Source organism: Drosophila takahashii, chromosome 2L, assembly GCF_030179915.1.
Source record: "Drosophila takahashii strain IR98-3 E-12201 chromosome 2L, DtakHiC1v2, whole genome shotgun sequence".
Lineage (NCBI taxonomy): Eukaryota > Metazoa > Arthropoda > Insecta > Diptera > Drosophilidae > Drosophila > Drosophila takahashii.
Genome location: NC_091678.1, coordinates 30,730,504 through 30,746,251, shown reverse-complemented (window position 1 = coordinate 30,746,251; position 15,748 = coordinate 30,730,504). Strand labels below are relative to the sequence as shown.

The following is a 15,748-nucleotide window of genomic DNA, read 5'->3' as shown; positions in this document are numbered from 1 at the left end:
AAGATACCGCAAATACCAGAGCTGATGGACTATAGACGTAGTCGCAACTTAAGCTTTAAAAAGCCTCATTTATCGAAATAAAATGGTGGCAGGCCTGGACACCGACCCATGTCACATTTTGTCGTCCTGTGTAATCATTACACTATGCAGCATCAAAAATTTAACTCGATTGATGCTATATTTTTGGATTCGTTACGAATTTCCCAAGTTAAACTGCTGTTTCCAAAAAGTTACCCGACGCAAGGATTCTTAGCAAAAGGACCTAAAATTTCGAAAAATGCTGAAATTGGCCAACTTTCCGGAGCTCTCAGAGGCAAACGGATTCATGGTTTGATTCGATGTTAAAGTTTTTTTAAAAGATGCTCTCTTTATCTTTCAAACCCCATACTTAGAATAATTTTAGAAATTTTATTAAGGGAGAAACAAATTTTAGAAAACATGGTCAAAAAACATAAAATTATACAGCTGCGGTCAAAATAGTAGTAGTGTTGCTGCCCTGTGTATTTAAAAGTTTGTTGTAATTGATCTTTTCCTGGTAATATTGTATTGAATTTAATTGTACTATTAGACTAATTGGATAAGAAAAGTGCCAGCAACAAACTTTAAAAACACAGGGCGGCAACACTACTACTATTTTGACCCCAGCTGTATGCTTTTATGTTTTTTCCCTGAGAATAACAGTTTTTTGAGCAAAAAATAAAAGTCTTCCGTAACTTTTATTGATGACTTTTATAATAAAAGTTTTTGACTGAAAAAACAAGAAAGGAAGCTAGCTTCGGCAAGCCGAAGCTTATATACCCTTGCAGATCATTCTATTAATTTACAAATCGCAAAAATGTTAAATTTCCTATTATTTTACAATAGTTTTTCGATCGTTTCTATGGCAGCTATATGATATAGTAGTTCAATCTTTTAAAAAATTAAAATCGATATTCGATATATCAACAAAGATATAATTTTTTTCCTATTATATTCCATTTAATTTTTCGATATAGTGATCCGATTATAAAGATAGATAAAAATAGAAATAAATAAATAAAAATTATTCCCAAGAGTAGAAGGTAATATTTTAAAAAACAGCGAAGCTAGAATTGTTTAACGTTTTTTTTCCGATCCTTCCTATGAGAGCTATAAGATATAGTTGTCCGATTTGGTCGGTTCCGACATTTATACTACCTGCAATAGAAAGAAGACTTTTGGGAAAGTTTTAAGCCGATAGCTTCAAAACTGAGAGACTAGTTTGCGTAGAAACAGACAGACGGACATGGCTAGATCGATGCTGATCAAGAATATATATACTTTATGGGGTCGAAACCGTCTCCTTCACTGCGTTGCAAACTTCTGACTGAAATCATAATACCCTCTGCAAGGGTATAATACAAGTCGAGAAAACCCTTATAAAAGACTTTTACTAAAAAATCATTAAATAACTTTTATTTGGTGATTAAAAATATTTAAGTCTTAAGATTTTTGTTGAAGTTTTAAAGGTTGCAATTTGTACTTATAGACAGTAATTTTTCAACATTAATGACTTGTTCTACATAATGAGATCGCAAATTCTACAGACCAAGAGGAACCACTAATGACCATGGTCACAATTTTGTTAGTGCCAAGGTCGACCATAGGGCTTTTACATTGTAAAGGTTTTTCACCCATCGAACCCCTCAGTACTAGCGAATATGATCAATAATAAAAATGCATTTAATGTATGTTTATATTTAATTGAATTTGTTGTTTAGTTTTCCAAAAAAAAATTTTCAAGCCACTCACGGCTTAGGTTTCTTCTTAAGTCGCTTAAAACTAGATTAAGTGCAGAAAACGAGCACTCCACGTTCACTTGGGTGGCTGGCACTGAATGCACGACCCTAGCCAGTTCATATAAATATGGAAACTTAAATTTCACGTTCTCCCAATATTGCATTATGCCAGTTCTGGTACAGGGCCAGTGCTTGGTAAAATTGACCAACAAAGATAATGTTGGTGATGATTATATAATATAAAGTATCGTTATCGAATATTTAAGAAAGTATCGTATCGAAATTTTTTTTTAAAAAATATTGATATATTACTCTTGTAAAGTATATAAGACACGTTCAATATCAACCTTCAAGGGAGATTCCACTTTAAAATCAGTGAAATAAAATCCATTGAATTGGGAGCTTTTTAAGAGAAATTTAATGTTCATACCCGTAATCGTAGAGTAAAAGGGTATATTGTATTCGTGCAAAAGTATGTAACAGGGAGAAGGAAGCGCTTCCGATCCTATAAAGTATATATATTCTTGATCAGGCCGAGTCGATATAGCCATGTCCGTCTGTCTGTATGAACGCTGAGATCTCGGAAACTACACAAGCTAAAGGTTGAGATTTCCAACGCATATTTTTGGGCTTCTTACGCAGCGCAAGTTTATTTCATCCGAGCGCCACGCCCCTTCTAGCGCCAACAATCGCCCACTAACGATTTTAAAATGTGTCTGGAGCCCACATCTTTAAAGATTTCCGAGAAGTATAAATGCAAATTTGATGTGTATATTTATACCTATCGAAACGTAGAAGACATTTTTTAAATCCTTTAAATCCCCTCATTATAAAAAAAAAAATTATATATCTATTTCCCTCGCATTCGTTTTAGCTGAGTGACGGGTATTAGATAGTCGGGACACCAACCCGACTATAGCCTTCTCTCTTGTTTTTTTTTTAGATTGGCCCTTTGGCCAGTCTACTTTTAGACTTAACAAATGCTATCTCATGGTCATCTCATCATGGTCTAAGACCAGGGAATAAGACCAAATCCGAGACCGGAACTAATATCGATACCAGAACAATAATATTATTTCAAACCGATTACCGTAATGCTGGTAGCGGTACTTATTTACTAAATTCGTAAAAAATCCTGAATAAATAACACATAAGGTGTGTTTCAAAACTATACGACACCAAGACATTTGTTTTTTGAAAATTTCGAAATATAGTATATTTTTTGGCTATTGGGGATTGTTTCATAATTATACGACACAATGGCTTTCTTCCGGTTCCAATAATTAAACTTAACCGAGATTTTTTTTCTGGTTAAATATAAACTTTCTCCATTTTGAGAGAAATCCAGCCAAAAATCCTTTCAATCTTCGACCTATACATAAATATTGAATATGTTTCTCTACACCTTATAAAAAATAGTAGTTTTTCGCAGTCATATTCAACAATTCATCTTAACTTTTGTCTGGTCAATATTCTTAACACTTGTGAATCAAATATGAATTCTGTTCAGTTCATTACGTGCACAAAACAGACCTCGAAAATGATTTTTAAAGAACTGCCCTTTTGGAAAAAAACTTATTTATTTCAAAAATATTCGATTTTGGTCGATACTAAGTCTCAAAATGAAAGAATTTGTTCTTCAAAACCTTAATCAACTTTTCACATTTCATGCTGGAACATTACAAAACGGGATGCCCAAGACCAAGACTTTCGCACGCGACACTAGTAGAAGTGACTTTTTTGACTACCAGCTTAACTTTCGATTGTATAAAAACGTGAAAAGATATTTTAATGCAGTTCATTTCATAGTGTTCCTTTTTCTTTCTTCTTCAAAATGTGTTTGGTTTGCTTGAAAAATATGTGGTATAAGTTTTTTTGTATGTGCATTGAAGTGACTGTCACACGCTACATGTCCTACGCGACAGTTTTTTTCCTCTTTTTCTTTGGTGGTTTTCCTTTAACCTTAACGTCAAAAAACCGTCGGGTTTGTGTCCCGACTATCTAATACCAGTCACTCAGCTGAAGGGAGTGCGAGGGAGATGGAAAACTATAGTAGGGTTGAGGTCTCGACTATCTAATACCCGTCACTCAGCTAAAGGGAGTGCGAGGGAGATGGGTATATACAAATTTTTTTCATTGTTACATTTCGATAGGTATAAATATACACAACAAAATTGCAGCTATACTTCTCGGAAATCTTTAAAGGTTTGGGCTCCAGACACGTTTTAAAATCGTTAGTGGGCGATTGTGGGCGTTAGAGGGGGCGTGGCGCTAGGCTGAAATAATCTTGCGCTGCGTAGGAAGCCCAGGAATATGTGCGGGGAATCTCAGTCTTCTAGCTTTTGTATTTTCCGAGATCTCAGCGTTCATACAGACAGACAGACAGACAGAGAGACAGACAGACAGAAGGACAGACGGACAGACGGACAGACGGACAGACAGACAGACATGGCTATATCGACTCGGCTAGTGACCTTAATCAAGAATATATGTATAGGGGAGAGTGGGGCAATTTAGTCAGCATTTTTTCAAAGCTATTTTCCATCTTGAGACACGTTATCATATTTCTATTTTTATTGTTGAATGCGGTTAGCAAGCTTTAAAATGTGACATTCCCCTTTTTTTTAATTACCTTGTGATTTATAAAAAATTAAAAAGTAAAACCAATATACTGGGGCAATCTCGCCACATACAGGGGTAAAATCGCTACACCACTGGGGCATTTCCGTCACCTGAAAAATGTAGGGAGTTTAACGCCTGTAAATATGCTACACTGATCAAGCGTACCATTTTTGTTGACGTCCTATATTTGTTGCTGCTGCTGGTAGTCTGTTCGTTAGCCAGCTCGTCAAATAAAAAAAGATGTATTTAAAATAGGTGCGAATTTACCCTAAGCATAGGGTGCCGAAATTTCCCCAGACAGAACTTTTTTAGAAATAATTATTTTTCTTCCGAAATTAGGCGCGAAGTTAAAAATCACTAACGCAGAAACGCACTTTACAGCACTGTGTATTATACAAAAAAACCTGTATCTTATCCCTTTTCAATTGTGGCATACAGAAAAAATTTAAATGTAGCTTTTGAACTATTAAAACACATTTAATATTATAGCTTTATTATCTTGGCCTTCTGTGCAAAAAAAACGCATTGGTTGTGTCTGGCCGTCTTGAAGGACTAAAACCAAAAAATTATATATTTTTACGACTTATGGATTCCGAGATATTGCAGGTGGCGAAATTGCCCCTGTGACGAAATACTCTCATCTACCATACAACAAATTGTAAGTTTCATTTTATTAATCAGGGAGATGTACCTTACCAGACGTATTTTATTGATTTTTATATTCGTTACTCGCAGAGTAAAAGGGTAGGTATATTTTATTCGTGCAAAAGTATGTAACAGGTAGAAGGAAGCGTTTTCGACCCTATAAAATATATATCTCTAGCCGAGTCGATCTAGCCAAGTCCGTTTGTCCGCCTGTCTGGCTGTATGAACGCTGAGATAGCAGAAACATTTTATAGTTGGCATTCAACATACAGATTTTAACGGTTCCTACACAGCGCAATTTTGTTTTATCGAGGTGCCACGCCCCCTATAACGACCACAAAAGTTTGTCACGCCCACAAACGCCCTTAACGTTAAAACCTGGCTAGCGCATTGCATGGCCGGTGATACCAATACCTTGGGCAATACAATTTTGGAACCGCCTATCACTAGCTGCTGGTGCTAGAAAAATGCTGCCAGCACTAAAAGAGCGCCGAAATCAAATGGATTATTTTAACTATTTGGCCTTTTGACACCTTCTGGTCACTGTAATTCCCAATATGTTATTGCAAAATCTAAATTATTTGAAATGGGGCGCGCGAAAAAACAAGATGGCATTTTTATATTAAAGTTATTAAACTTTTAGATTTAGTTATTTAGTTTTTAGATTTAATCATTCACCTTTCTTCTCCGGAAGCTCCTGGGTGATCCGGTAAAGCGTAAAGTGCATGTCGTTGCGGATTACATCAAAGTCCCAAGTAAGGACACTCTTAGGGTCCTCGTTCCGGATGAGCAGCTCGTGGCTAAATCCGGCTTTTAGATCCACGCTCTTGTACAGGTTTTTATGGTCGTGCTGGTGGATGCCCGGAGCCAGCACTTCAATAATGATGGGCAGTTCTACAGGCACTTCGTCCCCATGATCATCCAGCGAGTTCATCTTGTAAAGCGTTTTGGGTACAAGTCCGCACTCGTGAATCATGGTCTTTTGGAAAGAAGACAATATGTTAGAGTTTTTTCTGGCGGCGACGACAAGCAGCTATTGAAGAGCCTTTTATGCCACCGTCTGAGTGAACAGAAAACAAGTGAGGTGGACACGGGCGCAGGGGCCCAATGGGAATACTATTATAGTAGCTGCGCACATGAAGTTGACAAAACTTAAAAAAAAAACTGCACAATCAATGTGTGAAAACCAAAAGGGAAGTAAGACAAAGGCGGACAAATACAATAAAATTTGTTGTTGTTGATAATGACATACGAAATTGAGCAGGACCAAAATAACAAGAGAGTAGGATGCTTACACAATCGCATTTGGTTAAATAACAATGGGAAAAATATGTCTGACTGACTTGCTCCACATGCAAATCGTGCTGGATTTCTGTCTGAGTAGCCCCAGCGAGCCGGAATCAAGGCCAAAACCAGTGAGAAAAGAGAGATTGGTTATGCACAGATACAATAATAACAAAATCATGTAAATAGCATTAGATGCAGATGGATTCACGACCGAAAACACGGTATCGTGTCTGCCGCTTGTTTTTTACCTTGCAGGGTCCTCCCAAGAAGTCAGGTATTACCTCCCCGTCGAGGTACTGGGCTAAACCATCTTTCATATGCGCGAAGTCGGGACCATAGAACAGAAACTTAGATCGCGTGTGCTCATCTGAGGATTTTCAAAGTATTGTCAGTAAGATAAATCAATTAAGTTGGGATTAGCTCACCGATAAAAGCGCTAACAATGGTCCAGGCAATGGGAAACACTCTGGGTGCCCGCACTACTAAAACACGTCCCATGGTCTCTGGATAATTGCGTTCCACAGTATCAATTATGTAAAGCAGAGCTTTGATGCCTGGACGCCACAGATGTCGCATAGAAAGACCGTCTAGATCTACGAGCAAGGACCAGGTAAGCACAGGCTTCTCCAGGCGATTGGCAGATTCATTGATCTTCTGAATGCCTTCTTCGCAGATGTGCAAAGCCTGTAATAAAAAACTGATAAAATATTTACCAATTCTTAGTTTTCAAAGAATATATTAACAAGAAAGGAAGCTAGCTTCGCCCAGTAGAAGCTTATATACCCTTGCATACTTGTATACTATTAACTTAAAAAAACATACTATATAATATAACCGTCCAAATTTCGTTAAATTAAATTCGAAATTTTGAAATGTTACGGAAAAGCTATATCCCAAAAAAGAAGAAAATGTAATATACATCAACAAAAATAAATTTTTTTCCATTAATTTCCATTTAATTTTTCGACTGTTCCTATGGTTATAGTGATCCCATTTTTTTTAATTTAATTCGAAATTCAAAAATATTTAAATAGTAATATTCCCAAAAGTAGAAAGTTGGTATAGTTCCGATCCGGCTGGTTCCGACTTATATAATACCTGTAATAGAAATAAGACTTTTGGGAAAGTTTCATCCCGATTGCTTAACATTTAAGAGACTAGATTGCGTAGAAACAGACCGACAGACGGACATGGCTCACACGATGTGCTGTTATTGCCTATTTAAAATGATGCACAGTGGGGCGAAAAAGTCAAAAGTCTGCCTTAAATCAGAGGAGCCCTATAGCGAATATCTTTTGTTAGGGTATTGTTAAATATATGATGGACGTTGATGCACTACGAGAAGTACAAACAAGTGGCCCAACGACACCAAGCACGTGCTTGTTACGCGCGGGGCCCTTTTGTAAATTTGGGCAAAAATGCGAGTTCGCGAGGAAGAATACATAAAACCAATAAAGACGGGACAAATAATGAAAAAAACATGCAGTTAGGAGTGAAGCAAATGAGTTAAAATGTTAGTTTTTAATACCGAGATAGAAGTTGATGTGCAAATTAAATGATAAAGAACGTTATAGTTATTACATAGAACGCGAAAGGGCTCGTGCAGACCAAAATTTGATGTGCATCGAGGTAAATTAAGAGGATGATAATTACGTGTTAGTCTAACGGGAACATTAAAAGTTAGGCGGCTAACAAGTTCTACAGAATCAATATCACCTCTTATAAGAATTTGCATAAAAATGGTACCACGCATTTTTCTACGATTTGCAAGTGTCGGTAAATTAAGCAATAATAATCTACTCTGGTAGGAAGGTAGCCTTACGTTTTGATCCCAGTTCAAACTACGAAGGGCAAAAAGGAGAAATTTTTTTTGTACCGACTCTATACGGTCAATGTGGACTTGGTATTGTGGGCTCCAAACCGAAGAACAATATTCCAATATAGGACGGACAAGGGAGGTAAATAATAATTTGGTTATATAAGGGTCATCAAATTCTTTTGACCAACGCTTTATAAACCCAAGAACACTCATAGCTTTATTGACTGTCGACATTATGTGGCAGTCAAATTTAAGCTTCGGGTCCAGAAGATCGCCTAAATCATTTACTGAATATATACGGTCAAGTGGCAAATTCTGAAGCGAATAACTTATAAAGGTAGGGGTAACCCTATAAAAGGTCATTACGTTTCATTTTAGGCAGTTCAAATTTAAGAGGTTATACTCACACCATACTTGAAAATGATCAATGTCTGATTGTAAGCCAAAACCAGACTCTATATTATTATATGTCAAACACACTTAACATCATCAGCATACATTAGTACACGAGAATGTGTTACAATAGAGGGAAGATCATTAATAAACAAAGTAAACAGCAAAGGGCCCAAATGACTACCCTGAGGTACTCCAGATGTCACATGGATCGTTTTTGAAAGAGCGTTCTTAAATATAACCCTCTGAGTCCTCCCATTCAAATAGCTTGAAATCCAAGTTAATAGATTACATGGAAACCCAAGCAAATCTAATTTGAATAAAAGAAGAGAATGGTTAACAGAGTCAAAGACTTTACTGAAATCTGAATATACAAAGTCAGTCTGCTTTTTATTGTTAAATCCATTTATTACAATTGATGACAATTCAAGTAGGTTGGTGGTAGTCGATCTTCGCTTAACAAAACCGTGCTGACACGGTGATATTAGCGAGGAACATAAATGTTGCAAATGAGAAGTGATAATACGTTCAAAGGCTTTTGGAATTGCCGACAATTTAGAAATACCTCTATAATTCTGGGCATCCGCCTTCGCATCCTTTTAGTGAAGTGGAATAATAAAAGAATCCTTCCAGATAGTTGGAAAAACTGATGATGAAATAGACAATTGAAAAAGTTTAAGAATAGGTTTGAAGATGGTTGATGCACAAAACTTAAGCACACACCCAGGGTATGTAAAGGCAATTAAATAGGTAAAAAAAAACATCACAAAGTGAATTTTTTTAGTAAAATTTTGTTGTTGTAGGAATTTTTTAAGAAAAAATATATAAATAAATCACTATGGACGGCAGTCCATGTAGTGACGAAGAATATAAGGAGAGTGTGCGAAGTCGACAACTATATATATAGCCGCAAAATTGAAAATCTGCTATCAAAAGGTATCGGAAAAACTAACAGGATTGCATACCAAGACTTTCAGAAAATCAATTGTCTTGGAAGAGAGAGCGGAGAAAGTAAAAAAGTGAACATTTCGAACTTTGGAGCTGTTGGGGCCGGTGGGGATAAATGCCCCACGAAATGTTTTAGTTGTTTTTCTATTGAAAATACCTGTCGAATTAGGGGTTATATGATATCCGATGATCCGTTAAAAAGTTATACCGAAAACAAGATTTTCTTCATGTTCTTAAAATGAAAACTTTTGTCCGTTTGTTTGTATGTATGGATCCAATCGTTGTTCTAGAATCCTGTAATTTTTTATATAATTTTATGTCATTTTTATGGTGTTAAGCAAGTCAATATAAGAAACGTTTGTTCTACGACTTTTGGAAAAACCCTTTTAAAAAAAGGGCTAGATTTTGAAGTCTTATAGTTTCTGAACGACCAAAGCTACCGTCTCGTGCAATACCTCGTTGAAAAGGTAATGAAATATGCGAATCACGCTGCCTTTGTTGATATTGGCTAAATAAGATAGTTTCAAATTTATGACTAAAAGTTATTTTTTGAAATAAGTTTTTTGCTATTTTCTCAAAAACAGCTCTAACGATTTATTATACCCGTTACTCGTAGAGTAAAAGGGTATACTAGATTCGTGCAAAAGTATGTAACAGCTAGAAGGAAGCGTTTCCGACCCCATAAAGTATATATATTCTTGATCAGGGTCACTAGCCGAGTCGATCTAGCCATGTCCGTCTGTCCGTCTGTCTGTCTGTCCGTCTGTATGAACGCTGAGATCTCAGAAACTACAAAAGCTAGAAGGTTGATATTTCCCACACATATTCTTTGGCTTCCTACGCAGCGCAAGTTTATTTTAGCCGAGCGCCACGCCCCCTCTAACGCCCACAAACGCCCACTAACGATTTTAAAATGGGTCCTGCGCCCACATCTTTAAAGATTTCTGAGAAGTATGAATGCAATTTTGTTGTGTATATTTATACCTATCGAAATGTAGAAGACATTTTTCAAATCGGACCATTCATTAAAAAGTTATACGCAATCAAAAATTATATATCTATCTCCCTCGCACTCCCTTTAGCTGAGTTACGATTATTAGTCAAGACACCAACCCGACACAGCGTTCGCACTCCCTTTAGCTGAGTGACGGGTATTAGATAGTCGGGACAACAACCCGACTATAGCGTTCTCTCTTGTTTTTAACTTGGAAACTATGTAGGCCTTGAAAAGTATGCTAGGGCCGAGACACCTTCGGGTCTCCATTACGAATTCAATATACTTTCCCAATATTCTAAGGCAAAATGTAGACAGACTAAATCTAATCTTTCCTCATGTAGGAATTGAACATGGGTATTATTGTATAATGGATGGAAAGGCTAACCGCTCGGCCATTGTCTGTGCTTTTTTTAGTTCGTTAAACTATACTTAGAATGCATGCTGTTATTATTAAAGTTCCGAAGCTCAAATGTGACGGAGGGGAAACAAAAAACGAACACATAGGCAATAATTTTAAGGTGTGTTTGTGATTTTTGACAAAAGGAAATCGTTAACGAACAAAAATACGAAGTCATAGGAGCTCTGATTACAACTTCACTGTCGAAAAACAGCGATCGTGATCGATTACATTTTCTACACGTGTAATGCATTTTTTTCCAGACCCCATTCACATGTTCGCCGCTGGGATATTTCGTGCGATAAGGAAGATCCCAATGGGAACGAGTCATTAACGACTTATGTCAGGGTGTAATCCCTGCCAGATTCTGCTAACCGGTCACCGGCTGTTGCCACTTCGGGGGCTTTGCCGCACCTCGTACTGCCTCTGGCCACACCCGTGCACCTCCTTCTGTCCCACTTTCTAGTATGATCCCTAGGAAGATCAGCAAAAACCCAGCTGTTTCTAAAATGATCCACGTGACATCTGGAGTGCCCCAGGGTAGTCATCTGGGCCCTTTGCTGTTTACTTTGTTTATTAACGATCTTCCCTCTATCATAACAAATTCTCACGTACTAATGTATGCTGATGATGTTAAGCTTTGTTTGACATACAATAATATAGAGTCTGGTTTCGGCTTACAATCAGACATTAATAATTTTCTAGTATGGTGTGAGTATAACCTCTTAAATTTTAACTGCCTGAAATGTAACGTAAAGAGCTTCCCACTTGACCGTATATATTCAGTAAATGATTTAGGCGTTCTTCTGTAGTATTGGGTTGCTCATGAGTGAATGAACAAAAAAGAGTTGCTCACTAAACTGAGTGAGTGAACATGTTCCTTCGAACTTGTTCTTTATTGTTCACTTGTTCATTTTTGTTCACTTGCTCAGTTTTGCTCTCTTACTTGCTCTTTTTTGTTCACTTGTTCAGTTTGGCTCTTATTTTACTTGCTCACTTGTTCACTTGTTCACTTGCTCACTTGTTCACTTGCTCATTCGTTCTGTCCTTAACTTTTTCACTGGCTCTGAGAAAACAGCTCATTGTCTGTAAAACCGTATGCAAAATGCATCCTAAAATTTAAAAAAAAAACTTTTTGTGCCAAAAACAGCAAGAGAGCAACTGAGCAAGTAAACTAAGAGCCAAACTGAACAGGTGAACAAGAAAGAGCAAGTAAGAGAGCAAATCTGAGCAACCCAGCGGCGAACAGGCGAATGGGGTCTGGAGAAAAAATGCATTACATGTAAAGAAAATGTAACCGATTACTATCGCTGCTTTTCGTTAGAGAAGTTGTAATCAGGGCTCCTATGACTTCGTTTTTTCGTTCGCTAACGATTTCCCTTCGTCAAAAATCACAAACACACATAAAAATTATTGTCTATGTGTTCGTTTTTCGTTTCCCCTCCCTCACGTTTGAGCTTCGGAACTTTAATAATAACAGCATGCATTCTAAATATAGTTTGACGAACTAAAAAAAGCACAGACAATGGCCGAGCGGTTAGCCTTTCCATCCATTATACAATAATACCCATGTTCAATTCCTACATGAGGAAAGAATATTTTTTGTTTTCATAAATGAACATGCATTACAACTCATCATACGTTTTCCAAATTGTATGTTGAATTTTCTCTAGTCCGTCTACATTTTGCATTACAATTTCGGAAAAGTATATTGAATTCGTAATGGAGACCCGAAGGTGATTCGGCCCTAGCATACTTTTCCCATTACTAGTAATGCAAATTTTCTCCCGACCACATTACAAGGCGGCCATGCCTATGGCAAAGTAATCCATGTTGTAATCCATTGTTTCTCTATTACGAGAGGAGAAGTAATGCATTCGTAATCCATTTTGTAATGGCAATTTTCGCCGCTGGGAAGTGAACAAAAAGGAGCAAGTGAGCAAAAATTAACAAGTGAACAATAAAAAACAAGTTCGAAGGAACATGTTCACTCACTTAAGTTAGTGAGCAACTCTTTTTTGTTGACTCACTCATGAGCAACACAAGACTACTGACGATATTTCAGTTTATGAACATTTCTTGCTGGCTTAAACTGAGGTTTTCTCAGAAGAGGCACAAAAGGCAGGCTAATTATTACAAAATTTGTAGTTAAATATCTAAACTTTTTTTTCGAAAAAAGAACTGAACGGGGATCTAGGGTGTAACACTACTTTACGTCCAAGAATATCCATTTTTTTTACCACTTTAAAAAATAGTAATTTTGCAGTAAAATTTTTTTCGGAATATTCTAAGAATTTGTTTCTCTTAAAATTTCAATCGTTACCTTTACAACTTAGGTGCTTTCAGAAAAATTTTAAGGATGTATAAAAATCAGGAACCGTAAATAACAGTTATTTGTGATTTTTATTTTAAAAAGACTATTGTGATATTTGGTTTTAAACGTCAAAAATAACGTTCTTTTTACTCTTGTCCACAAAGTATATGGGCACTTCCAAAAAAAAGTCCACCAAGCCAAAAACCTTGAAACTTGAATAAAACATATTTCCACATGATTTTGCCCCGATATTAGTTTCTAATTAGTTGGATACTGAGCTTAACTACAAATTTGGAGTATAGTTTCATTATTTTTAAGACAAACCCCACCAATATACGCAAAAATCAGTTTTTGGCTATTTTTTTTGTTATTTTTTGGACCTTTCTTCTGTTGTTAATTTATCCTATAGGAACGCTAATATGTGACATTTTTCTGTACTGAATGCTTCATTCACATGCTAAACTATTAAGTTAAAAGCAAAACATCCAGCAATTGAGAGATAGAGGTAAAGAAATCCGCTTTACAAAACAGTCGGAAAAAATGTCCCGAGCGACATGTCCCGAGCGAATGTGGTTGAAACTGCATAAAAAAAAAACGGCAAAGAATTTTTGAGTAAAACCAAAAGCATTTCACAGCGACATGTTTGAACAACATTCTAAAAAAATCGCATTCAAGTATTCCATCAGAATTCGCTAATTTCTGGTGTTGTATGAACTTCCCCGAAATCCACTTCTATTTTTGTCCCGAGCGAATACGTCAGTTTTTTACCGATATCTTAAAAACTAAAAGTGGTACAAAATCAAGATTTTTACCAAAAATAGAGCTTGGGAAGGGTGAAAAGAAAAGCCCATAATTAAAATTAAAATCCATTGTTATACAATTTTTATTCAACTTTAAAGGTGTGCAAATGTCCCGAGCGACATTTTGGAAGTGCCCATATGCATTTCAACAAATCTGGAAAGCAAATTAACTGTTATTTGTTCATGTCTATAAAGTGCATAAAAACCAGTTAAATTGTTGATTAAAACTTGTACAAATCTCAGTATGCCTTTTAAAATAAAAATCACAAATAACTGTTATTTACGGTACCTGATAAAAATACTTTTTTTTTCTTATTCTATTCTATTTTCAAAAATCAACTTTTAATATCTTAAGTGGGAGAACCATTATTCACAGATCACTTTTTCTTTTTGATTTGTATAGAGAATTCAATTGTTTTAAAAGTAGCATTGCAACATTTTGAAAAATATTAAAAAAAAAAAAAAAAATTTTGGCAGGCTTTTGTTCTAGGCGCCCCACAGTGTGATGTTTTTAAAATATAAACAAGAGAGAACGATATAGTCGGGTTGGTGTCCCTACTATCTAATACCCGTCCCTCAGCTAAAGGGAGTGCGAACGCTGTACTCGGGTTGGTGTCCCGACTATCTAATAATCGTCACTCAGCTAAAGGGAGTGCGAGGGAGATAGATATAAAAACAAATTTGATTGCGTATAACTTTTTAATGAATCGTCCGATTGGAAGAATGTCTTCTACATTTCGATAGGTATAAATACATACAAAAAAATTGCGTTTATACTTCTCGGAAATCTTGAAAGATGTGGGCGCAGGACACATTTTAAAATCGTTAGTGGGCGATTGTGGGCGTTAAAGGGGGCGTGGCGCTCGGTTGAAATAAACTTGCGCTGCGTAGGAGGCCCAAGAATATGTGTGGAAAATCTCAGCCTTCTAGCGTTTGTAGTTTCCGAGATCTCAGCGTTCATACGGACAGACAGACGGACAGACGGACAGACAGACGGACAGACGGACAGACAGACGGACAGACGGACATGGCTAGATCGACTCGGCTAGTGACCCTGATCAAGAATATATATACTTTATGGGGTCGGAAACGCTTCCTTCTAGCTGTTACATACTTTGCACGAATCTAGTATACCCTTTTACTCTACGAGTAACGGGTATAATTATATATTATAAGATTGATTAAATTAGATGTATGCATTGCAAATTGGGATGAATTGCCTTTTTTCTGGCATAAACTCTAATTTTGAAGATATGGACTTCAAATTTTTTTTACATAGTAGTGAGACTATAGTGAAATTTCGGTTTTCATTATTTTTAGATTTTGACCACGACCAAATGATCCACTCCCGCCCCCGTAAGTAATTGTAACGATAAGGATCTCAATTATTTTGTACATAATATTGAGACTATTGTAAAATTTCGGTTTTTGCTCTTTTTTGATTTTGACCACACTCAGTCAGCCGCCCGAATCCCATATATAAAATTAATTTACGTGTTATATTTTTTTTATTTTCACTAATTACACTAGTTTGCAAAATAATATTCTTGGAGTGCTTCCCAGCAATTGATGGCAAATTCTGTTAGTGCCGGAGCCCTAGATCACAAAAATACCACTCATTTTTTTTCAATGGCACAGTTTTTTTAAAGATTTTTTAGAGTTCAAAATTTTAAATTTCGGATTTTTCGATTTTTTTCTTCTCTATTTCTCACTAATGAAAGCTGATATAAATTTTATTATAATTTTTGTTTAAAGTGTATTCTTGTAGC

At 36.3% G+C, this 15,748-nt stretch overlaps 1 protein-coding gene across 4 annotated transcripts in view; it reads right to left on the bottom strand.

Moving 5' to 3' along the window:
• Nucleotides 1-15,748, bottom strand: part of LOC108054185 (protein real-time) — a 64,920-nt gene that overhangs the window by 2,163 nt on the left and 47,009 nt on the right. For 2 of the 4 annotated variants that reach the window (XM_044393450.2, XM_070212544.1), the window contains 3 exons: nucleotides 6,737-6,995; nucleotides 6,560-6,678; nucleotides 5,703-6,003 (listed from right to left, as the gene is read on the bottom strand). The exons of 1 other annotated variant lie outside the window; for it this stretch is intronic. In XM_044393450.2, coding sequence (XP_044249385.1) covers nucleotides 5,703-6,003; nucleotides 6,560-6,678; nucleotides 6,737-6,995 — 679 coding nt within the window. Of the gene's footprint in view, nucleotides 1-5,702; nucleotides 6,004-6,559; nucleotides 6,679-6,736; nucleotides 7,009-15,748 lie in introns of those variants that run through there. One more of the 4 variants, XM_044393453.2, reaches the window with a different exon arrangement.